The 26699-nt window shown below is 38.1% G+C and overlaps 1 protein-coding gene across 2 annotated transcripts in view; it reads left to right on the forward strand.

The window, feature by feature from the left end:
- The first annotated feature begins 597 nt into the window (after window positions 1–597).
- The window catches only part of KAT6A (lysine acetyltransferase 6A), a 124180-nt gene continuing 98078 nt past the window's right edge, over window positions 598–26699 (forward strand). For both annotated transcript variants that reach the window (XM_037142497.2, XM_053659799.1), the window contains exons 1-2: window positions 598–688; window positions 3251–4164. In XM_037142497.2, the coding sequence (XP_036998392.2) occupies window positions 3565–4164 (600 nt within the window). In that variant the 5' untranslated portion in view covers window positions 598–688; window positions 3251–3564. The remainder of the gene's footprint in view (window positions 689–3250; window positions 4165–26699) is intronic.

Below are 26699 nucleotides of genomic sequence, written 5' to 3' on the forward strand. Positions count from 1 at the left end.
AACTTCCTCCCCACCCTTGCCCCCTCCCCTTCACCCCAGCTCCCAACCTCAAGTTCCGGAAGAGTCACCGTGGAAGTGGGGTGAGGGCACAGAAGTGGGGTGGAAGCATCTGCTCACTGTAAACACAGACGCCATCAAGAGTTTCTAGCCACCGGATTTCCGTGCCACACTGATGTCACCACACCCTGGCGCCTGCCCTCAGTTTCCCCAGCTGTGTAATGGGGATACAACATCTCCTCTGCCGAGAATCCGCCAGACCTAACCCTCGTGAAGGCGAGAAAGAACCCTGAGTTGTTCTATAGTCCCCCAGGTCCCCCTCCCACTTCAGCTTTGGCCTTTTGTACCGGCCCCACGTGACCTGGTCGGCTCTTCTCTCTTAACTGCCCCCCCCAACCCGCCCTCGGCCTTTTCCCAGCTCCTGGCCCAGCTATTCCCGCTCTTCCGTGGCCCCCCTCCCGGGCTCCTGCTCCCTCCTCCTCCCCTCTCGCCTCCCTAGCAGGCTGTTCCCTCTCCCTCCCCCAGGCAGCCATTCCCTCGCGACGCTTCCCCTCCCCCTGTGGCTGTTCCACCGCCTCGCCTCCCCTCCCCCCGGCCAGAGCTCACTGTCTCCAAGATGGCGGCCGTGTCAGTTTGGGGCATCTCCGCGGTCGGGGCCGGGGCCCCGGGATCCCGGCCCTCTTCCTCTCCAGTAAGTAGCCGAGAGGCCACCCCTGACCGCCCCTGGCTGTCCAGCCCAAGGCTGAGCCGCTCTGAGGCGCACTCAGCCACCTTGCGGGGTCGGCGGGCTGCTGCAGGCCCCATCGCGGCCTTCGCCGCCTCCCGCTGCTCTGCGCCAGGCCTCGGGCTGGGGCGCCGCGGCCGCCCCCTCGCGCCGGGCCGGCGCCGGGCTCCCCACGGCCTGCAGCCTACGCGCCACAATCCCAACGCTCCTGCTGCCCTCCCCCTTGCTGGGCGCAGCCTGGGGTACCTGCAGGTGGGCGGGTGGCGAGCGGCGGCCCAGGCCGCGGAGCCTCGGGCTGGGTTGTGCCGGTGAGCCCGCTCTCCCTCGGGGGCGCGCCCACCGCCTCGGCCCCACCTGCGCCTGGCGCTCGCAGCCCCAGCCGGCCGCGGCCCCTCCTGCCCGCGCTCCACGGCGCTCGCTCTCCACTCTCCGGCTCGGGCTGGGTATGTGGAGGTCCCAGTGGAGCTGTGGAGGCAAGTGGGGGTGACAGGCTGGCGGGTGTTGTGGTGCGGAGGAGGCTGCACGTGTGGTGTTGTGTCTGTCGGGCTGTCAGCCGGGGCGCCGGCAGGGGAGGCGGCGGGCTGCCTGTCAACCGCCGGCCGGTTTGGACGGGAGCTGCCCGACCTGTCAGGCTTCCCCGGCAGCCTGCGCGTCCCAAGCCCTCCTTGAAAGCAGTCTCTGTGGAGCCTAGGGTTTGAAGGAGCTGGGAGCGGGGGATACATTGCTCTCAACTCTTTCATGGGATTTCGTGGTTAACTTAGTCCCTGAGTTCAGTTTCCGTCTAATGGGAAGAGCGTACCCGTTGGCAAGCTTCAGGGTTGGTTGAAGTTTTTAAAGTTTCTCACTCTTTTAAAAAGAGAGCGCGAAGATTGTTTGGGGGTGGGGAATGGAGGCCGGGGAAGGCCTGTCGGAAGCAAGTTGTGCTTTTTCTCGAGCGGCTGGTGTACTTGCAGAATTAGACGTTCAAGTCTGCAGGCGCTTTACTTTCCGAAGACCTGGAGACTCTTGAAAAATCCCAGCTGCTGAGACAGTGAATAACTGTCATTCATTCTTCTACCTGTCAGCTTCATCAGTTAGGACGTTCCTAGCAGCTCAAACTTAGGCTGTAGCTTCTTGTTTAGTTTAGCGTCAGTGTCTACATAACGAACTTTCGTGGAGTAATAATACTGCGATTTTAATCCTCTTGAGACTTCCACCAAAATGAAGCATAGCTCTCTCAAGGGGCTTCTTTTTAGTCGGCTAATTTAAAAATAAATCTTGGCTCAGATTTGAGTGTTTACTTCAGCCTTTTCTTTCCTATCAGAGTTAATAGTATGATCCCTTTCCTAATATCTATTAGTTTTTCTTTGGATTTTAAGTTCACTGTTAAGAATAATTGCAGTGGGAGCCATCTTCTAGCATTGTTTATGTTGTAAATGCTCCTAAGAGCAGAGGTCTAAAAAAAAGTTAGTTAAATTTATTTTTGGAAGCAAAGATGTTAGATTGAGAATTTATTATTTTGGTGATTTTTTAAAAAAGATTTTTATCTGCCATGTTCTTTTGTCTGAAAGAATAATATTGACTTTGATCCTGGAGAGGCAGTATATTAGTATGTTTGTGTTTTATTTATTAATGTTCATTTCAGAACAGCAATCTTGAATCTGTATGAGATCTCTTTAGAAGCACAAGCAGGGAATACGTTTTTTCCATACTGTACATTTGATATGTAGTGTGTACATTTGAATACAGTGGTTCTGGGCCTTTCTCATTTCTAGTTTATCTGTAGATTGGTTATGAATATTTTGACTGTTGTTACTCCTTCAAATATATTGAGTATTAGTGTTTTACTTTCGCTATGAGAAACTATTGACATGTAATTCTTAAAGTTTGAATAACATTGGATTACTCAAAAATTCCTTTGGTACTTTTCACACTTGACTATTTTTAGCATTATTTTGTTTCCATTTAAATGCTTAAGGTAATTTGTGCTTAAAATATGAACCTGGTCTGTGTAAATTGTATTTGTTTCTTTAATACATGAAATAGTTTAAAATTTTCTCAATGATTTTCTGTGTATCTTAGTGACTGCTTTTATGCAGTCTGAATGTCTGGAATTTTAAAAGGTGAAAGATTCACTCTTACTCTCATTACAGGATTTTTTCTACAAATCCAGATACTTTTTGAAGTGCTGAATAGTTTCTTGGGGAAAGATGTCAAGGAAGAGTTTCAGTTCATAGACTGGTGAGCAGAGACTGTGGAGTACAGAATAGCCAGCACCCTGTAGTTACTTGTAGCCTAAGGTCATTCGTAGTGCATCTCAGTTTGTTTCCTCATTATATCCTAATAGTTTATGTTTTTCTTTTCTTTTTTAGCCTGGTGGTTTACATACACGATTGTTTTGGAGTGTTGATAGAAATGTGTTAAAACTCCTACAGGTGCTTAATAAACACTTGCTATTTGATTGCTTTTAATGATTAGGATGTTTCAATTACAGGTTATTCACAAAATAGGCCTTGATAGAAAATTGACTTTGTTTTAATTTTTTTTCAGGCATAAGGTGCACAATATTCTGCTGGAAATGAGATGTTCTTGAGTTTTTACAACTTTATGAAGAGACCCATGTGTGATGTTATTGAGAAATTTATTGGGAAGTTTGAAGACATTTCAAAGACAGGTTATTTTGGTTTCTAAAATAAAGCGGGGAGCCATTCTATTTTGTGAAAGGAGGAAGGACTTAGGCCAGAAAACTTGTATGCTATGGTTAACTGGTTCCCAGCCTCCGAGAATATTGTTTTCCATGGTGTAAAACTTACTCAGCATCAGGATAAGGGATAACGACTCTATGGATATACGAATCCTTCACCATGGTAAAACTCGCTAACCCGCTGTATACGGAATGGATTTTGGAGGCCATCAAAAAAGTGAAGAAGCAAAAACAGCGTCCTTCAGAAGAAAGGATATGCAATGCAGTGTCTTCATCCCATGGCTTGGATCGTAAAACTGTTTTAGAACAATTGGAGTTGAGTGTTAAAGATGGAACAATTTTAAAAGTTTCAAATAAAGGTCTCAATTCCTATAAAGATCCTGATAATCCTGGGCGAATAGCACTTCCTAAACCTCGAAACCATGGAAAATTGGACAATAAACAAAATGTAGATTGGAATAAACTGATCAAGCGGGCAGTTGATGGCTTGGCAGAGGCTGATGGCTCAACTTTGAAAAGCATTGAACGATTTTTGAAAGGTCAGAAGGATGTGTCTGCATTATTTGGAGGCAGTGCTGCCTCTGGTTTTCACCAGCAGTTACGATTGGCTATTAAACGCGCTGTTGGCCATGGCAGACTCCTTAAAGACGGAGCTCTTTATCGGCTCAACACTAAAGCCACCAATGTGGATGCGAAAGAGAGTTGTGAGTCTCTTTCCTCTTTACCTCCAGTGTCACTCCTTCCACATGAAAAGGATAAGGTGAGAATGGTATATGCATCAGTAGTCACAGAGCTGATGACGTAGCATGTTAAAGGATACATTTCTAGGAAGTAATATAGAAGTTACATGAGTTTTGTGTTTGGAGATTTGTGAAATGGTCAGTTCTGTTTTTTATACTGATGAGTTCTAGGCATGACAATTCAGTAGATGCTAATTGTTCTAAGATTTTTTGATGCCTGAGTCAAAATGTAGACTATCTACCTAAAAAAGATGAGTTTACTTTAGAGTTAAGAAAAAAAAATATACAACTTTAAAGCTTTTTGTAAAAGTTCTTTTAATACTGTGTGGTGGAAATTAATGGGAAGCCAAATGAATGCTGGAGCATGAAGTTGAAAGAAGAAGGGGACTCTTAAGAACCTGTATTCTTTTTTCCATTTTGCTGCAGATTATCATTAGATAGGAATGAACCCATTCTGCTGACCCATAGTAATAACTAAGCAAATTTAGCAATTCTTATTTCTGCTCTTTGTATTTCAACTTTCTGTCTTATATTCTCTGCGTCATGAGTACCAAATATTATTATTTATGGCAGGTAAAACTGCATGGGTTAGGAATACAGTATTCTATGTTAGTAAAGGTCTGGGGAGTTGGAACTTTCGATGCACAGATGATATACCTTCTGCTATGTTTTATGCTGTTATTTTGTGTGGCGGAAAGTATGTTTTCTTGTAAATTTTGCCCTTTATTTGGGGATGAAGAGAATTTTGATAATAGCTGTTTTTTTACATTAATCTAGTGTCCTAGCTATATATTTATTTCAGTTGCTGTGATTTGTAGTTGTTGTATACTTTGTATAAAACAGTAAAATAATCTTTATTTTGCTTAAGATCATGAAGTCTCCTTCTAGGATGGGAAGATTGTAAAGTTAACATTGAATATAATTAAAAATATTTGAGACTTGATCTAAATTTACTGCAGTTAATAACCCACCTATAGACATTTGTTTAAATAACAATTGAAAACAGTATTTGTTTCAAGTTTTTAGAGATCTATTTTAATTTTTTCTCTGTGAACTTGAAATAGAAACATTCTTACTGTTATTACCCTTAAAATGAATCTGATAGAGAATTACATTCATAAAATGGCTTTGTATCATTTAAGCATTTATTGAGAGTGTTATTGAATATTCCAGGTGGACAAGTATAACTAAAGTGCTTAATTCTGTTGTTCAGTGCTGTAAGAACTCTATCTGTAAGAACTCTTTCTCACTCACATACGGCTGAAGTGAAATAAAATATAACAATTGATTCCTACAACTGTTTTAAAATGATTTAGAGGTTAATGGCATGGAAACGGAATAATTTATAGTTTAGGATGAATTTAGCATATCTGTGGATTGAGTATTATAAATTCTTGTTAGAACTTGTGGGTGCTTGGCTTGTATTATAATTTCCCTTGCTTGAGTTAGATATTTTAATTAATTAAAAAATATTAGTCATACATGAAATTTCAGTTGTGCATATTTTTAAAAGGTAGGTAGTTTAGTGTAGTGCAGTGTAGGACAAATCTGAATTCTATTACCCCAGGACTTTACTTTTGAAAGGAACTTGGAGAACCATCTAACCCAACAGTTCTTTTTATGCAGCTGAGCTGAGTTTCATCAACAATAGCATAGACCTGCTGGTGTGCTTTTGATAGAAGTATGTCTTTGGTTACATAACTTTAGGAGTATACATTTGGGAAAATTGAGTTTTATTGAGTAGACTTCTATGTATGTGTACTGGTCTTACTGGAAAACTAATTTCAAGAGTTGGTGGGATCTGTTTATATTTTTAAATGTAGCCTTATTTGCAGTAGTGAATTTCCTGACTGACTTTCCCCAAAGACAGGGTGTCAAATTCATTTTTACAGAGAGGGGGCCACATCAGCCTTGTGGTTGCCTACAAAGGGCAAAATAATTTTAGGATTGTATAAATGTAACTACTCCTTAACTGTTAAGGAGTCAAAATTACATTTGGCCCTTTGAAGGCAACCATGAGGCTGATGTGGCCCCTGGTAAAAATGAATTTGACACCCCTGTCCAAAGATATGAAAAGTTCACATTCAGTATCATAATACAGTGAACTGTAGGGTGAGGCATTCTTCCTTTTCTAAACAGATTACAGTCTGCCTCCTTTCACTGTATTTTAACGACTTTCCTTCCTCTTTTTTAAACTACCCAGTGGATTTCTATGTGGAATTGATTGGCTTGCTGTTATGAGCCTAGATATTTTTTAAAAATATGCAGAGCATATTTTTGACAGTGATGGAGAAAGGGAAGTGTAAGCCAGAAGTAGCTTCACTTACAGACATTTATTAATTCAGCAAATAGGTATTGGGTACCCACTATGGGCCAGTACTCTGCTTAAAACTGAAATGGCTTGGAACTAAAGTGTTATCTTTTCTGGAATGCAAATACAGGGTCCAGCAAAAGTAACACCTGCTTGAGTGTGGTTGATAGGGTAATAATATGGGTGTATTATAACTTTAATTTGAACAATTCACCTAAAATGTCATATGATGTGCTTGAGTGTGATATTGTCCTGTTACAGAATTGCATGTTTATGATTTTGTAATAAAAGATTTTGTAATAAAAAAGGGGCATTATTCGTGCTGGACCCTGTATGTCTATTGACCTGTTCAGCAGTGGGGTGAGAGATGAAATTCAGGGACTGTATGGGGTGACTTGAACAAGTACCTCTTTACATTTTTCTACATCAATTCTAACTTTTTGTTTATTTCAGTCAACCCTTGGAAGGAACTGTAGACATGTATGTTAAGATTTTTAGCAGCTGAGTAATTTTTTCCCATTTTCAGTGAGATCAGCTGTGTAGAAATATTTTAAAGAATTGTTGTGAAGATGCTTGAACTTAAATATGTTTGCACATTAATAAATAGTGAGGAGAAACTGGGATACTATGATTTAAAAGTTTTATGTATGTTCTAAGATAAATAGCTGAGCTAGCTTTAAGTGTGGTAGTTTATAGTGATTTTATTTATTTTTTAACTTAATGATGTGCTTACTGTGTACCAGGCATTACTTTAAAAGCTGACTTTATTAACTCCTGTAAATCTCATGCAGCTCAGTGAGGGTAGGACTGTTATTTTACAGATAAAGCACCTGAGACATAAAAGAGATTCAGTACCTTATCCAAGTTGGATATCAGGTGACAGAGCTAGGATTTGAACTTGGGCAGTCTGATTCACTGTATGATAACAGTTTATCTCCAGCCTCTTGGAGTTCTTATGTATAATGCCTGTCACTGCATGAAATACATAATTGTGAGTGTTCTTGGTGTTAACTTCATAGCACATTCTCTGATTGTGGAAGGACACATTTCTCCCTCACTCCATACACTCACTGTTCGTGTCTCTTTTTTCTCTATCATTGAATGAATCAGTGATATGAATGTATCAGAAATAAATATTATGAATAATACAGTTTTGTTTACCTGAGGTCCATAAAAAGTAATTTGTCTACATTATGTTTTATTTTTAAAAAAATAATTTCTAAGCTTATTAGTTTTTATTTCAGTTGTCACTGGAGTTTTATCATGTGCAGTTTGGGGTCTGATGTACAGCTGTAAAAGCGTGCTTTCATTTGGGACAAAATGTTGCTTTCCTTTAAATTGTGGGATATAGGTGAGGGTAATAGTGTGTAACTGGCTTAAACAACCTTGTCCTTGTAAATTTCTTTCTTTTGAAATATAATAAGTATTACTCATTTACTTATAAGTATGTGCTCATTTACTTCATTTATTTTTCATTCAGGAAACATTTAGCTGCCTACCACAAACAGTGCATTTAGGATACAGGCCCTGTTGTGGATTAAGACAGCATACAGTCCCAATTATATCGCTGTTGAAACTTCGCATTTTAGATTTATGGAATAAGCAGGATCTTAGATTTTTGGTATGGAGATCTGATTAGAATGAGAATATGTTTTCAAGCTATGAGAGTTAAAAATGATAAAGTTTTGATTTAGTTATTTGAAAATGGCCTATAAGCAATTTATAGTAAAATTGCTTCACATTTATGTTAGAATAGTGGTATTATAAAATTGTTTATATTTAGAAACTATATTCAGTGTCCTGTTGCTATGATCCTTTTTCATAATTGTTTGTGCTGTTAAATTCAGGGATATATTAACTACTTGACAGAATGATTGGTCATTTAAAAAATAAAACAAAAACAATTACAAAGCATCGAAAGCAAGAGATTCTATAAAAAGGTTGAAAAGAGATAAAATAGTGGTAAATAAGTGGAAAAAATCTATTCAAAGTACATATTTTTTTATTTTAAGATTTTTTAGTGAGAGCATGCAAGCAAGTGTATCTTGTAGTAATTGGGAAACATTTCTTGGGGAAACTTTAAAAAGGATTTTCCTTATTTATTTTCAGAGAGAGAGGAAGGGAGGGAGGGAAAGAAACATCAGTTGGTTGCCTCTTGCACACCCCCCAACTGGGGACCTGGCCAGCAACCAGGCATGAGCTCTGATAGGGAATTGAACCTGTGAGCTTTCAATTTGCAGGCCAGCACTCAATCCACTGAGCCACACCAGCTAGGGCAGGAAACTTTAAAAATTACAAGTTTTAGTTCTTACATTATAGAGGAGGGAATGGAGGATGATGCTGACATACCAGTTTTTAAATAAATAAGGATTATTTTAGAGAGAATTAGCCTAACCATGTATAGTGAATTGTGATTTTTGCCTCATGGCAAGGACATAGTGACATGGATAATATGGATTTGAGTTTGAAACAGACTAATCTCAATTATCACAATTTTTATACATTTCTTTTTTTTCTCTTTAATTTTCTAAGGACTTTATTTTTTTTTATAATTAATTTTATTTAGTTATTTTTCAAGTACAGTTTTTTGTCTATTTTTCCCATCCCAGCCTCCCCTGCCCCTTGCTCCCCATATACATTTCTTACATCATTGTTTATACCATCATTGGTGACTCTGAAGGTTTTGCATCCGGAGGAGAAGCCGGCTAGAAATAAAAATTTGTCCCTAACAAGTCATTTAAATAGATTAAGTATATATGTTGTTAGAAATTGACTCTCACCAGATTTGTTCATATTAAAAAGGACAAAAACAAATTTAAACATAACTGTTAGAGATCATGTTTGTAATGCAGCATATGTTTAAATTCAACCAACCAGCCCCACAGATACTTTTTTGGTCTTCTAATTAGGGTATGAGCTCTGTGTGTTTGGGTAATTTTCAGCCCATAACACACTGTGAAAGAAAACTTGAGCCACCGAACAACCTTTGGTATAGTCATTGCTAATCAAAACTACTATACCCAAAACTTCTATGCATACACCTAGACATTTTTCTTGTACTTACAGTTACGAGCACTTTGTTCTTCCATGGGTAACTTCTAATAAATTGATGAAATAAAGAGAAGAAGTTAATAAAGACATCAGATACTACAAACTGCTTTAGGAATTAGAGACCTAGATGATCTAAACATCTTTACCTCTTTCTTTGTCCTATATCAGTAAGTCAGGAGAATGTAAGCAGTTGCTTATAGAAACCTATTAATAGCTAACATTTGTTAAGGGTTTGCAGTGTGTTGACCACTGTTTTGAGTGCTTTAACATGTACTTTCTTATTGAAGTCTCAGAACTTTACATGGTTATGTTTTATAGCCATAATATATTTACATTATAGTTCTTTAATAACATTTAATAATACAAATATTGATTATTGCTTCTCATAAGACACCAAGTGGAAAGTGAATTTATGCAAATTACGTTATCTTTCTCCTTATCTTCGCTGCCTGTTTTTTATTTAGTTCATCCTGACACATAGGCCACCACTATTTTACATTACATTTATTTTTAATACTATAAAAGTGAATAGATAACAGGAACTGTTTTATGAATATGGGAAAAATTATATCATTCCAGGGCTCTTGAGTTTGTAAGGATATCCTTGACCAATTGTTTTCCTCTTTCTATTTAGAGTATTGGAGAAAGTGTGTTTTTTACACTTACTTGGTTCCTAGCTATGTGAGAGGACTGAATGAATCTGGGTGCCAAATTTGCTGGTTAAAGTTGAACTAAAATTTTTTTCTAGTGAACTGGGGAATGTTTCTTAATGAATACTTTTCATGCTCTGATTTAAAAAAATTTTTAAGAAACAAATCTTACATATAGGAATTATTAAGAGCCTCCTCATTCAGGTACAGTTGTTTACCAATTGGCTACTCAGGGTGGAGTCAGTTCACAGAGGACCTGCAGCACAATAGACCAGCAGCAACTTCAGCTCTTCTGCATTCCCCTGCTGGAGCAGGATTAGGACTCCTTCAGCCGCAGCTGGTTCCCAGGAATATCTAAGCGGTTTCGTTCTGGTTTTTCCTTTGACAGGAAAATCATAGTTCCCAACAGATGGCTTTCATCAGCACTATACGTAACTCTGTAAATTCAGGTTCAAAGAATTGCTTTCAACTTCATTAGGGAACAGGTGAGAAAACAGTTCGTAGTGAGGGATGAAATTAAGCATAGAGGTTGTAATAGTGTAGCATTTAGACTTGCAGAATGACATTCTGGGTCAAAATAGTTTTTAACTGCTGGCAATTAAAAAAAAAGACTTCCTAAGAAAAAATAAATCAGAGTGTAATGTTGATTAAGGTTTAGTTTACAGATGGATTGATTATATTATGTTTTCTAAGTATACATAATTTCTTAGAAGAATTGAGTCTTCTGCATTTTGTAGAATTTTATAGCAATCTTGGGTAACAATGACTCTAATTTTATTTCACAAATACTAACTGAACACTAAGGAGATTTAAGTGTTCATGCCACACAGCAAGTTAATCAAATCTGGGAGAAGTGGTTAGGTCCTTCTCTGTTCTGTGCTTGTTTTCATTAGACTGTAGTACTGCTTTATAGTATTAGAGAGCAATGAGTATAAACTAATGTAGTTAGAACACTCCTCCTTCATAAAAACCATAGAATAAAAACCCTGGTTTAGAGAATTTTGGTGGCTTTTATAAACCACACATATGTAAATCTGGTTGTTTCAGTGTTGGAAGATAGCTATATACTCTAAAAGTCAGAACAATTTTTTTGAAGGGGGAGGGGAAAGACTGCTTTCTTATTGCGCAAATCAGAGGAATTAGAAAGTCTTCTTATATGTTTAGCTAAATATTAAGAGGAGAACACGTTGCACTACCTTAATGCGGGGAGAAAAGTACTCCTTGAGTTTTGGGGAAAAATGTCCACTTACAGTTAAGCCTAATTTTCAGAAAGTGTATAACACAGATGACCTGTGAGTGACTTGGATAATTGGTTAGAATGTAAAAATTTTAATACTGAGACAGGAACGTACAAGCCTTTCTATTTATCAATGAAGTAATTCATATAAAAAGCATGACTAAGTATGGGCGGATTAAGAGTATCAGTCTATCACTCATTGTTATGCATATTTAGTATCTTGATTCTGGCTGATTTGTAACCCCAGTACACAAACTTTACGGGGAAGGTAGTATACAACAGATCATGTTTGCCATTTTGGGTCTTTATGGTAAAAGTTCATCTCTGCAATACTTTATCATAGAACTTAGCAAATGGAATAGTGGGAAATAAAGGTTAAGATCGAGGACAGTTATTTGGGTGGTTTTAAGAGTATTGGCAAAACTTGTTGAAAAAATAACTTTTAGTAGAAAGAAAATCTGGTATCTAAAAAAGTTAAAACTTTATATATATAAAAGACAGCTGATTCCTTTGCTGTGTACCTTTTGTGCAGAAGAGATGGTTTCCATGTATGTGGGGTGTTGTTATGCTTATCTTATAGCCTGCTTTTTCCTCCAGTGAACTGTGAACAGTTCTTGACCTATGGGAGCTGCTAAGTGTTAGTTATGAGTTCTTTCTGCTTAGTAGAGTACAGGTTCTTTTTCTTAGTCATCAGCCTACAGTGAAGCATTTGACTCCTGAATTTTCTACAACCTGTAAACAGAACTCTTGCAAACATCACATTTCTTGTGTGTGTTGAGTGTGATGCTATGCTGTAATGGTTTCCCAACTTTTCTTTTTGGGACATTTTTAAATATCTGACTTATTAAACAGTTTAGATCCTCTTTCACCATTTTCTTGTTTTAGTTATTTCTTCTCATGCCAGTTTTTCTTTAATTTTGTGACATAAATCTAAAGCCCTATTCTTTCTAAAGCAGAGGTCTTGACACTGAATCCACTTTAGAATTGTCAGAGGAGCCTTAAAATGTAGTAAACCCAAACCAATTAAATTAGACCCTAGCTGGGGTCTGGATTTCAGTTTTGTTTTAAGTCTCTGTGTGCATTTAATGTACAGCAGGGTGAAGAACCACTGCTCTAATGCTTAGAACCAACATCTGTGTAATGGAAAGTGGCTGAGGGAGTCAGGTCAGAAGAAGTAGCCACTTTCTACCTAATAATTGAAATTCAGACAAATACAGGAAACATCATCACACCTACTCTCATGGGGACACTTTGAACCCGGGACAGTGTACTTTTGGAAACCAAAACTTTGTTTTATCCTACTCCTTGACCATAACTGCCTCGATTCCACCTTTCTCTCTGCTAACTCCAACTATACCTGCTCTTTTATCTCATCAAGGTCTCAGACAGTACATATATAGTTTGGAGAAGGTTCCCTGTGAATCTGATGGATGCCCCCCCTCCCACCACTCAAATGCCTTTTCTTTTATCTACTTGGTGTTGGGGTTAATCACCTTAGTTACTCACTTTACTCTTGCAAACCCAAGACAATTGACAAACCCAAACCTTGAAATTAAGCCAACCATTTTCTCTCTCTGCTCCAGTATGGGGCTATTTATCATTTTGAGGAAAATTGCACAAACCATGCAGGGGGGTGCCACTTAGAAATCTGAGGCCTTTAATCTCAGCTCTACCCTCTGCTTGGAGGTTGGGGGGAATGTATGCCTGTGTCTGTAGTCTTCTCTTGCAGCAGGTGAGCATTTCCTCTGACCCTTTTACCTTTTTCATTTTTAACAGACTATCATGTCCCACTTCTTAGAATAGAATCTATCCAGCTATATGAGCTCGTGCAACTTATACCTCTCCCACATTAACCTGAAAACATCTGTACTTACTGTTCCACCCTTTGCTGCCTTTTCAGAGGATGTGAAAGAAGTGTCTTGACAGGAGCTAATTTCTCCATTTATGTGCAGGATCCTGGTCTTTCTTGTCTCAGGGAGCTTGTTTCATCTGTATAATGTTCTCAGTCTTTTCACTTTTTGCCCCTTAGCTTTGGAAAGTCTCTCCCATCAATTTAGAATAAAACAAACAAAAGCACCATTTCAGATCCTTCTCTCCATCTATACCCTATATGTTTCCTTTCCTTCATTTTGAAGCTTCTTGGCAAAAAAACAAACTCTACATTCATTCCATGTCTGTTGCAATCTGGCCTTTGGCCCTAGGGCACCAGTTAGAGAGTTCTTGTGGACAGTTTTCAGTCATTATCTTACTTGACCTCTCAGCCGCATTTGGCACTTGTTCACTGTATTCTCTCCTCACTTGGGCTGTGGGATAATCCATTCTTCCTAGGTGTCTTCCCTGCTCCTTCCATCTGAATAGTAATTCATTTTGAGTTTACTGGCTTTTTATCTTTTGCTCTTTAAGAAATCTTACTTGTAGGATTCCCTAAGGGTTTGTTCTTAGCGTACTTCTTATTGTTTCAACCTCCTTGAGTTCTCTCAACTATCTCCCCTATACTAAATTCATCTAAATGCAAACCTTTCTTGTACACTCTGGACTTAATGTCACTATGTAGTGTTTTAACTCACTTCAGATTCTTAATGACCCAGGTGGAATTTATCACCTTCTTCCAACCTGATCTTCTGACTTCTTACTGAGGTGGGAGGCATTGCCATTGGCTCTGATTACTAAAACAAACTTTGGTGTTAACTCGTGCACCTTATTTGCATCTGTTTTGTATTCAGTTCTTTCATTCACAGACCTACTTCTTTAACATATCTTTTCTTAAGTATATTTTATTGATTATGTTATTATAGTTGACTCATTATTTTTCTCCCATTTCCCCCCCTCTGCCCAGGACTCCTCCCACCCCCAAAATTCCTCTACGCCTCTGTAGTTGATGTCCATAGGTTTTCTTTCGCTTCTCCATTTCCTATACTACTCTTAACCTCCCCCTGTCTATTTTGTACTGATCATTTATGCTACTTGTTCCCTGTACCTTTTCTCCCATTATCCCCCCTCCCCACTGATAACCCTCCATGTGATCTTCATTTCTGTGATTCTGTTCCTGTTCTAGTTGTTTGCTTTTGTTTTTGTTTGGGGGGTTCATAGTTGTTGGTAGTTGTGAGTTTGTTGTCATTTTATTGTTCATAGTTTTATTTTTTTATTTTTTAAATTTTTCAAGAGAGGGGAAGGGAAGGAGAAAGAGTGGGAGAGAAATATCAATGTATGGTTGCCTCTTATGCATCCTTTGCTGGGAACTGGCCTGCAACCCATGCATGTGCCCTGACTGGGAATTGAAATGCGATACTCTGGTTTGCAGGCCCGAGCTCAATCCACTGAGCTACGCCAGCCAGGGCCAATTGTTCATAGTTTTGATCATCTTCTTTATCTTAGATAAGTCCCTTGAACATTTCATATAATAAGGGCTTGGTGATGATGAACTCCTTTAACTTGACCTTGCCTGGGAGGCACTTTATCTGCCTTTCCATTCTAAGTGATAGCTTTGATGGATAGAGTAATCTTGGGAATAGGTCCTTTTCTTTCATGATTTTGAATACTTCTTTCCAGCCCCTTCTGGCCTGCAGAGTTTCTTTTGAGAAGTCATCTGACAGTCTTATGGGAACTCTTTTGTAGGTAACTGTCTTATTTTCTCTTGCTGCTTTTAAGATTCTCTCCTTCTCTTTAATCTTGGGTGATGTAATTATGATGTGTCTTGGTGTGTTCCTCCTTGGGTCCAATTTCTTTGGGACTCTCTAAGCTTCCTGGACTTGCAAGTCTATTTCCTTTGCCAGAATGGGGAATTTTCTCTTCATTATGTTTTCAAATAAGTTTTCATTTTTTTTTGCTCTTCCTCTTCTCCTTCTGGCACCCCTATGGTTCAAATATTGGAATGTTAAAATTGTCCTGGAGGTTCCTATACCTTTACTCATTTTTTTTGAATTCTTGTTTCTTCATTCTGTTCTGGTTGAATGTTTATTTCTTCCTTCTGCTCCAAATCATTGATTTGAGTTTCAGTTTCCTTCACTGTTGGTTCCCTTTATTTCACTTTTCATAGCTTTCACTTTTTCCTCTATTTTGCGACTATATGCAACCATTTCTTGACCATCTTGATTACTGGTGTTTTGAACTCTGCATCTGATAGTTTGGCTATCTCTTCATATGAAAACCGGAAACCTTTGGCTTAGGTTTTTTTATTGGAGTTTTGATCTGTTCTTTCATTTGGGCCGTATTTCTTTGTCTTGGTGTACCTGTTATGTTGTAAGGAGCAGAGCCTTACTTATTTGCTGGGATGGGGCAACTCACTTTGTTACCTTTTGGTACTTCTGTGAGGGAGGGGTCCAAGAAGGAACAGTGTTGCTTGCTTGGCTCTCTGCCGGCTTTCAGTCACTTCCCCTGCTACCCACAACCAAATTGGGCCCTTCTGGTGCTGATTCTCAGGTTGGTGGTTTTGTGTACATTTTAGGACCCTGTGGGTCTTTCCAACAGAAAGACTGTTGTGAGACTGTCTTGTGAGACTCTCTTGTGAGACTGGGAGTTTCTCCTGCTGCTGCAGCCCCCACAGATTTTTTCAGTCAGAGGTTTTGAGGCTTTATTTCCCCATGCTGAAACCCTGGGTTGTGTGATTTGTCTCACTCCCCAGTTGTTCCTGAGTGTTTATCTACACGCAAATGTGGGACCACCAGCTGCCACCTCCCCTGCCTGGTCCTCCAGCTGTGCCTTGCTGCACATTTTTTTCACCCCCACTGCCTGTATGTGCCCCTCCTACCAGTCTGGATGAATATTTCTTCTTTAACTCCTTGGTTGTTGGACTTCCACAGAGTTCAATTTTCTGGCAGTTCTGGTCATTTATTGTTTTTAAATTTGTTGTTGTCCTTCTTTTGGTTGTGCAAGGAAGCACTGTATCTGTGCCTCCATCTTGGCTGGAAGTTAACATCTCATTTAGTTCACCTTTGTTCCACCTGCTACTCTTTTAATGCAGGTTCTTTTCATTTTTCTGCTGGTTTACCTTAGAAGCTACCTCATTGGTTTTTCTTCCTCCAGCATCCTCTTCTTCCAGTCTCTATTATTGTCAAGAATGATCTTATTAGAAAGCAATTAAGAACACAGGCTCAAGAACCAGACCATCTGGATTTGCATCTCATATTGGCAGTACTTGTTTTATGACCTTGGGTAATTGGTTTAATCTTTCTTTGCCACGCTGCTTTCTAGAAAATGGGGATAATGCAGTACCTATCTCATAATGAAATTAAGATTTAATGGGTCAATACATATTAGTGTTGTCTAATAGAGCTTTGTGTGGTGGTTGAATGTCCTGTATCTGTGCTCAATACAGTGGCCAGCTCTTGCAATGAGGCTGGTTGACTAAAGAACTAAATTTTAAATTTAATTGTAATTTAATTGAAGTAGCCACATATGCCTAGTAGTTACTAGACAGTACAGAATATATGAAGTCCAGTGCTCTATAAATGTTAGCTATTATTATTTTTCTAAAATTAAATTTACTCCTCTTTTTAAAATCCTTTAGTGCCAGTTTTTTTTAATCTTCACATGCTTATTGATTTTAGAGAGAAGAGAAGGGAGGGGGAGAGAAAGGGAGAGAAATGTCAACGTGAAGGAGAAACATTGATTGCCCATTGCATGCCTTCTGACTGGGGATGGAACCTGCAGTGTAGGCCTATGCCCCAACCTGGAATTGAACCTGCGACCTATCGGTTTACAGGTTTACCTTTCAACCAACTGAGCCACACTGGTCAGGCCTATATGTGATTTTTAACTTGCTTCTTCACCTTTTGCATTGCTCCATACTTGTCTACTGGTAGACAAGTATGTTCTTCATATGTTCTCTGTGTTCCATTATACCAGTGGTTCTCAAAGTGTGGTCCTGGGACTAGAAGTAGCAGTAGTGCCACTTGAAAACTTGTTTGAAATGCAGTTCTTGGGTCATATTACTGGCCTGCAGAATCACAAACTTGGGGTGAGGTCCAGCAACTTGTATGTTGATAAATCCTCCATGGGAATCAGATGCTTGCTATGGTTTGAGAACCACTGAGTATTCCAAACTACTTGCATTTCCTTAGATCTACCTTATTTTCTCTTGCTCCTATATTTATCACTTGTTTAGATGATCATCCTCTCTGTCTTCCTCACCAATTAGCTCTGATTGAACTTTGCAGACTTCCTTTAGGCATATACTCTTTCAGTTTCTTCCTTCCCTTTCACCCATTCTGCTTGCATGCTGACTTAGAGAGCTAGCTCTCTACGCTCCTGATGTCCTGTACATACCTCCCTCATAGCCTGTTTTACATTGCATTGTTTTTTGTCTCTCTCCTACTAGACAGTGAATTTAGGATCTTGCTTTTCATCTTTGTATACCTTTTTATATAACACAATGTCTAGTATGCTTTACAAATATTTGTGGAACATCTTCCAGGTGCCAGCACAGGTCGTGGGTAAAGGAGATACAGTCCCTGTAATTAACACCCACCATGATAAGTGCTCTGATGAAATAAAACAGTTCAGTGGAAGCACAGGGTTGGGGGAGTTAGGGAAGTCTTCTCAGAGGAAGTCACATGTGAGAGATTAGTGAGATGGGGAAGCTCATGGGTGGGGTGGGAAAGAGAGTGGTTCCTGCAAAGGGAACAGCATGTACAAAGGCCTAGAAGCAAAACATTGTAGACTCATAATAAATGTTTCATTGAAGATTAATAAAACACCAAGTCACATGTCTAACTTTTAGATCTTGGTTTTGAAGCCACTGCTCTCCTCAGCAAACATTTGTTAGCATTTTATATGGTTAAGGTTTGTGATAGGGTAACCTCCAAGCCAGCAGGATACATTTATTTTTTTTTTCCTTTTAATGGTAGAGGAAAGAATATGTTTTATCTGAAGAATTATTCTACAGGGCAAGCAACATCAGTGGAAGCAGAGGTAAACACATTCCTCATTGCATAACAACAGACCAGGATCTTAAACTAACAACTTCAAACTTGGAGCATTAACAAAGCATATCATTAAGAAGGCTGTCAAGTGGCCAGCATTACAACCATAACTGTTGTCACTTTCATAGTCCCACTCTGTATTGGCCCTTTTTGCTCTCATTGCTGTCATTTTAGGCTGCCTGTTGCTCACATTAACCCTCGTTTGTAAAAGCATCAAGGCCTTGGTAGATGTGCCGTGTCAGCTCCAACTTCTGGTTGTTGAATATCTGCTTTTGTCTGTTTGGGATTTTATATATGTAACTTTCAGTAAAAACTTATCTTTTACTCTCTTTGAATGCTTTATAAGTGGGCTGGCTCCATCATCTATCTTTGAAAGAATGATAAAAATAATTTTATTTCTGATAACTTCAGCTAAGCAGAGAACTCTTAACTTCAGACAAGAAACCTAGAGAAGGAAAAGGGGAAATAAAAAATAAAGTCTTACTCCAAAACTTCATATGGGTGGTAATGACATGTTTCTGAAGTGTCTCAGAGGTTATAAAGAATTTTGCTTTCATAAAAATTTTTGTAGTAAGGAAGGCAATCCAGGCGCTATGATAGCCAGGTTTTATTTATGCAGAATTATATGGTTAGTTAAGGGAATGAATGGAACTGGTGCCCAGGTCTCTTTCAAGTCCAGTACTCCTTCAGCCACATCATGCTGCCTCATGTTCATGAAAATGACAAATACTAAACAAAGTAGATGCTCCTTTAGCATTTATTACATACATCTCAAAGCATTTATCATATCATATGTGCTATTAATCTGTGTATCCATGTCTTGGCACTTTGTAAGATACTCAGAAAATGGTTTTTAATTGAAACTGTCCAGGTTTAAACTGGAGCGGGGAGTGATAGAATTAGGGTGATTTTTAAAAAGTATTAACTCTCCTAATAAACTTAGAGGTCAAATCATTTATCTTCTCAAAATTTATAGCCTGTGTAGATTAAAAGGAGAAAGCTTCAGCAAATGTTTTCTGCAAATGTTTGATAACTCAGGTGAAAAGTACCATTTGCTACTTCCTTCAAGGTAACATTTGTTGTCTGTTAACCATATAGCATTTTAAATAGTTTAAGAAATTGTTTCCCCAGGGTAGATTACACATTCATTAGTACATAAAAATTTAAAAGTACAAAAGAGTATTACATGGAAAGTATTATTCTAAATCTTACTCCTTCACTAACCACTTCCAGTCCTGGGAGGCAGCCAGTAAGTTTAGTTTCTTTTCTACCTTCTAAAGAGATTGTGTGTATATAAATAATTACCTTATGTATTCATTTTCTCCCTTTGTTTTTCTCCTCACAGTTAACATACCTTAGTACATTGTCCTGCACCTTACTTGGTGGAATACTTGGGAGCTTGCATTTTTAACAAGCTCCCAAGTACTCCATAGCTGTACAGAATGCATGTTGAATAGTAACTTTCTGTAGTACTGAATCTCCCCTTTACTCTTGACTGATTGTCTTAAATTATATGTATATTTTCAGACATTCATTCAGAATTCCAGTTAATATCTATGTCCCAGGCACTGTGCTAGGTACTGGGTTTATAACAGGAATTCCAAATAGATACCCTCCTCTCAGTCAAGTTGGGGAACCAAGGAAATTATAACAAAGTATATGAATTGATAAGGGGTAAGTGGGGTGAGCTTTGAGAATCTAAGTACAAAAAAGGCTTTTGAAACAGGTTTGTGAACATAATGAAACTAATTTGGCTGATGTATCAACATCTATGTTCCTAAATAGGTGTACAGTGAGACTTTGATCGAATTGAATGTTACTCTAAAACGGGTGTTGGAAAACTTTTTCTATAAAGAGCCAGATAGTAAGTACTTGAGGCTTTGTGAGCCATATAGTCTCTGACCTAACTACTTAACTCTATAAAACAGCTACAGGCAATGCGTAAACAAACAGTATGATTCTAATAATACTTTATTTACAAAACAGCTGGTGGGCTGGATATGGTCTGAAGGTCATAGTTTCCCCAGTCCTGCTCTAGAGCAGCATGGGTATCCTTGAGTGTTCAGATCAGTTACCATGATTTAGGGTAGCAAATGGAATTTGGGCTCTGGAGTGTGCTTTCTTGTCTCACCACTTAACTAGTTGTATAGTGATGGGCAAAGTATTTAGCCTCTTTGTCACTTAGTTTCTTCACGGGGTCGTGATACTTCACACAATTTTGGAGATGATAAGTAAGGAACACGGTGTTTGATAGCACCCAGGAGAGAGCACTGGTAAATGGTAAGCTCTCAATAGGTGTTACTTTCCGTGCCTTCTGACCTGCCTGTGAAGTAGTTCATTGTGTACTGAGGAAAATTAAGGAAAAATGTTCATTACATGTAAGAATCTTAAAATTTTCCTAGAGATGAAAAGAGGAGCTCTTTCAAAATAATGTGCAAACAAATACAAGGCCTCAATAAAGAGGCTGTCTCAGATAGGTGAGAAATACCTTTTACTTGTAGGACCCTACAAGTAAAAGTCTTAGGGATTCTTTCAATTCAAATCCTTATTTTTATACATGAAAAGAGATTAAATTACTTTCCCTAAATGTTTGTTTGTTGTCTTTATAATTATGCAGAGAATGCTCTTTTGACATTCATTGGTTAACTAGATGTTAACTGATTTTTGGCCAAGAATTTGTTTCTGAGCTAAATTTGTCTTGTTTCAGTTTAAGCACCTAATAGCTTGTTCTGGATATTTTGAACACTTGGTAAATGTTGATTCCAATAATTTTCTGACCTCAGCAGTTATGAAGAACAACTGTGGTCCTGACTGTAAATTAAATAATTGTGATTTCTTTAATATTGTCACTAGGAACAATTTTCTATGACATTTTTGTAGCTCTTTAGTAAACTAGCTTGGATTTTTTGCAGAGCTTAGAATGTACTGTACTGTTAATCTCTTTGAACTGCATTAGTAGAAGGGAAAGGTGGCGTAGAATAGTGACAAATTAAAAAAAAATGCTGTTTAATAGCATTAGTCATGCCTCCTATATCTGTCTCCCATTGCTTTAGTTTGGCTTCTTGTGTTTCTTGGGTTACTGCATTTGTCTTCCCTTCATTCATTCAGTAAATATTTAATGAAATTTCACATGTGGTAGCTACTGGTCTAAGTGCTTGGGATTGGGCAGTGAACCAACCAGATAAAAATCCCTGCCTTCATGCGGTTTATGCTATCTAGCAGAGTCCAGTCTAGACTTTAGGAGCTCAACTCTATACTTTTGTCTGATTACTCTCTTTAGAATATCATGCCCTCTCCTTGTTTATATCCTCAGGTCTAGTGGATTTCTGTTCCTTCTGGATAGAATTCAGACTTCTCAGCCTTTATGCAATTTCATTTGTTGCCACACTCTTTTTAACCCTCTTTCAACTTGTTGCAGTTCCTTGTACTTAACCATAATCTGTTGGCTTTCAGCTATTATATGTATCTGTGTTTGGAATGTTACTCTTTTAGACCCTTTCAGTTTTTATATATATTTTTGTTTAGAGTGTTATTCTTTTAGATACTACTTCATGAAAAAAAAAGTAGCTAATACTCATCTTTTAAGCCTCCTTGACCTATCCACTACCATTACTTGGTGAGGTGACTTTCTGTATGAACATAACATATTCTCATCGTACATTCAGCATGCTGATGCTATGATGTTTTTCTCCCTGTATTATGATAGTCTATTCATCTGCCTCTCCTGCTAGATTTGAAGGCAAAGGCTGCTTTTTATTTCTTTATTTCTCAGTGTAAATGTGCCTGGCTCACAGTTTGAAATATTCATTGAACAAATGAATGAAGTGCCTGAACTTTTATCTTAGCACTATCAAGCTTACTGCAAAATGTTAGGGTTTCATTCACTATATCTTTGATTTTAAGGAGTGCTTACTGTGTGCCAGATAACAGAAATGAATAGAAAACCTGCTCTTAGATGAGTCAACAGTACAGGGGACAACTTCCTTATTTTCACAACAAACTGTTTTTTCTCTCTCTCTCTCTGTTTTTCTTTCTCTCTCTCTCTCTGTAAATAGCCTCTATCAGGTATCTGAACAGTGCTGATAGTTACTTTTTAATGAAGTAGTGTTTTAAACAATTAAAGACTGATAAAAATTTGGGGGCAAATAAACCATTTTAGGATTATATGAGTCCTGGTTTATCTACAGAAACGTACTGTGGACACCTTCTGGTTAAGATCAAGAAAGTATCAGCATCCAGACTTGCAGAATGGGGTCAATAGTTCGGAAGAAAATTCTGGAGACCAGAGTGAAATAATCTTTAAGAATTATTGCATCACTGACAACCCTGGGTGGTTCAAAGAATGATACTCTAAAAACAAACAAAACAGAAACAAACAAAAAAGAGCATTGACTACTCTAACTAGAAAAGTGATTCAGAGATGAGTTCTGAATTCAAAAAGATTTAAGGTTACTTAATGTTGGTTGCATTTTTCTATTGCTACATGACAAAAATATCTCTAAATAAGAGCCTTTTCAATAAGTTTACATGAAACATTTAACTAATAAAAGTTTGACAGAAATAATTGGGGGGAAAATAAGTGGGGGAAAAAGGCAGAAAACTGTACTTGAACAACAATAAAAAATAAACTAAAAAAATAATTGGGGGGAAAATGGAAGTATATGCAATTCTAATCTTTTTTTTGCACATCCCAGAGATCCAAAAATCATTTGGATAATTTAGTAACATACAAAATACATTTTAAGCAATTATATTTGCTTATTAAATAGTTGTATCTACTGTCTTTTAAAATGTGAAGGCTTCAAATGTTTTTTTCCTCCCCCCAGTTAAGAATAAAGTCTTAACCTTCAAATGTTACCTTTGGAGAAAAATTTCTTCCATTCCCTCTGTCCCCCATCTTTATAGTAGAGCTATCTACTTGTATTTTACCAGCACCCCTCTGTTTTAAAGTATATTAGTCATTTTCATACTGCAGTTCTCTTTGACTCGTCTTTTAAGGGCATTATACCTACTTCTGTATTTGTAACTATTAATCTTGCAGTTTGTTGTTTTATGTTTATGAAGATGTTAAAAGTGTTTTGTTTACTCATGCTGGTGTTTTTACTTCAAGGATTTGCATATGTAAATCTGTTTTGAAAAGAATTGTTAAAATATACAGGGGCAGAAGTGGGTTTACAGTTTTGAATATGTGAAACAGTTTATTCTTGTATTGTTATTTATTAATTATTGTATTATTTTCCATATGAACAACTGTAAACATACTTTTGCCCCTCTGTGTACAGTGTGTATGTGTATCTGTATAAGTTTTAGTTGATCTTTGAGTAATTAGCCTTGATGTTAATTTTTATTGCTCACTTTTAATACTAATTTAAAAACATTAAGGAGGAGAGTTGTGTTTCCCAAATTGCTTCCTGGGAACACTAGTTCCTGAATATGTATTAGAGAACAGAGAGTCACAGTAAGTCTAGGAAACAGTGCATATTTACAGTTCACATAAACATATTGAGGGAATTGTGGAATCCCCAGCTCTATGCCTCTTTAATTTTGCTAACAACTTATTTGTATAAGGGGAAGACAACCCCTACTCCCATCTCTTACCACCCTTAAGACCTGTTTAGGAAGTAGTGCTAGTACGCTTCTTCTGGGATCTAGTGTTCTTTCAGAATTTAGTCCTTTGGTTGTTAATGGCAATTAAAGTCTGCGATTTTCTGCACTTGCAGTAAAATGTATGTGGCAGTTATTTAAAAGAGGAAAGAAGTTGCTAGTCTATTTCAATTGGAAAACCCTGTCTCTAGGGTTTGTGTATATGTGTGAGCAAACTTTTTGCTATCTTGGATTCCTATGAAAATATCAGACTCTGGCTGTTTGGATTATTGAAGTAGGAATAGATAAATTGATGTTAGACCCAGTTGTTCATGGCACTGGAAGGGACAAAAACGTTTTAAAAAATTAAATGAAAGTGCTTTTTTTAAAGAAAACTTTTAAATAAAGTACTCTTAAACATATACATTTAGCTCACCACTTTTTATTACCCATTTCTCTACTAAGAGGAGAGGACAATCCAGGAGTTGAAATGTATTTATAAAACTTACAGGAAGTTGCAGATTGGCGTGGAGGGCTTTTTAGATATACTAATTTTTAAGCACTTTGAAGATAATTGCTTTTGGGCAAATATTGTTTATGGATGACAGTAATTTGTGTTTGAATTTAAGGCAAGAGAGGTTTTTTTTCAGTTATTAAGTGTCTCCCATGTGTCTAACATTGTGAATCACCTAGGATTAGCCATTAAATACAATTGTGGTATCTGGAAACTTGTTCTAGTTGCCTCCTGATTTCTCTTCCCTCTTCACTTCCCAGCATTGCTTTCTTTTCCCTGAACTCACAGGGCCTGATGGGACCTGACTGTGGATTGCAGTCCTGCTTACCATAGCACAGGGCTGCTACCTTAAGAGTTAGGATTCTCTTTAGTACAGAAGGGACACAAAGCCAGGGCCCTGACCTCTTCGGACAAATATTTGTGGGTTTTGATATGTCAGTGATAAATAATATCAATAGGTCTTGTTATGTCTTTGTAGATGACATTAGTGGAGCACCTCTAACTTTAATTTGACATTTTCTAGCCTACTCTATATATTATTCTCTTCATTGTCCTAATCTCTCCCCTCACACACTGGTTAAACCACTTGAAATAGTCTCTTGAGGCTTAAGGATGAAGAGTAGTTGAAGAATTATGAACAACGATTTTTCAGCTAATTAAAGAGACCTGAACCTGTAATCTAACCTAATTTAACCTAACCTAATCCTGAACCTATAACTAAAGCTAATCACTGCATATACCAAAGTATGTTACTGGATCACAGACTGTTCCATCTTCTGCTTCAGTGTCTGTCTCACTTGTATATGAAGTTGCTCATCCAAATTGAATGACATCTCTGGATTTTTTAAATTGTAGATTTGTCCCACTTTATTCTTTTTTTTTTCTTACTTTATTTCTCTTTCACCCTCCCATCTGTTGTCTTACTGCTGTGATTTTTACCTCTCACCCCCAAAAATACCCTAAAAGAAAAATGATTATGCTTTAAATTGCAGGTATATTTATTGATTTGACTATATATATATATATATATATATATTTTTTTTTTTAAAGGGCCCTTGCGGTGTCTCTTAGTTGGTTGGAGTATCATCTAGTAATCCAAAAGTTTGGGATTTGATTCCTGGTCAGGGCATATACCTAGGTTGCAGGTTCAGAAGCCCATCAGGGCACCTATTGATGTTTCTCTCTCATATCAATGTTTCTTTCCCTCCCTTCCCCTCTCTCTAGAATTGAAAAGCATGTTCTTGGATAAGGATAAAAAAATAAACAAACAAAAAAATGGTAACTTGACACTTTTCTCTGTGTGTTTTAAGAAAGATTATAGTCCCTAAATATTAAGTCAAAAATACGGTTCTATTTACTATGTTTTCTTCAGTTGATTTACCCTTGGATAGCTGTAGCATGGGTGTAGGAGATTGTGAATGGTCTGTAATAGTTGATTATAGAATTATGTCCAAAATTTGCTTTGCTTTGTATTATATACAGGACAGTATGGTAGGAAAACAGCTACAGCAAAGAGACTATTAGCATATCTGGTATCTCTTTTCTCACACATCACCTTTAGTCCAACAGTGAATACTTTTGGCTCTGCCCTTACAGCAGGAGTCCACAATTTACAGTCCCCAGCCAAATCTGGCCCCCGCCTCTTTTTGTACAGCCTGTGAGCTAAGAATGTTTTCTACATATTTAAATGGTTGAAAAGAAATCAAGAGAATAGTACTGCATACATGTGAAAATTATGTTTTTCAAATTTCAGTGTCCATATAAAGTACTGAAGCACAGCTACCCTTGACTTGCGGCTTCTTTGATGCTTTATAGGAGACACAAATCGTTGCAACAGAGACCTTATGGCAGGGATGTCAAACTCATTTTTACCAGGGGCCACATCAGCCTCACAGTTGCCTTCAAAGGGCCAAATGTAATTTTAGGACAGTGTAAATGTAACTACTCCTTATCTAGGGGCAAGGAGCTTGGCGCTGCCACCGGGTAGAAACAAGGTGCTGGGCCAGATGAAACAAGGTGCCGGGCCAGATTCGGCCCGCAGGCCTTGTGTTTGCCACCTGTGCCTTATGGCCTCAAAGCCTGAAATATTTACTGTCTGACCTTTTACAGTAAAAGTTTGCCAAACCCTGTTCTAGAGTAAATGCAGAATTCATCTATTTTTCTCTTCCTGTACTGCCACTGTCTGGTTCAAACTTCTTGACTAGACCATTAGTATTACCTCCTAATTATCTCCTTGCTTTTGTCCTTTCCTTCTCACATACACACACTTCCTGGTTTTACTTCCTGTTC

The sequence above is a fragment of the Artibeus jamaicensis genome, unplaced genomic scaffold (genome assembly GCF_021234435.1).
Source record: "Artibeus jamaicensis isolate MK-2021 breed Jamaican fruit bat unplaced genomic scaffold, CSHL_Jam_final scaffold_833, whole genome shotgun sequence".
Lineage (NCBI taxonomy): Eukaryota > Metazoa > Chordata > Mammalia > Chiroptera > Phyllostomidae > Artibeus > Artibeus jamaicensis.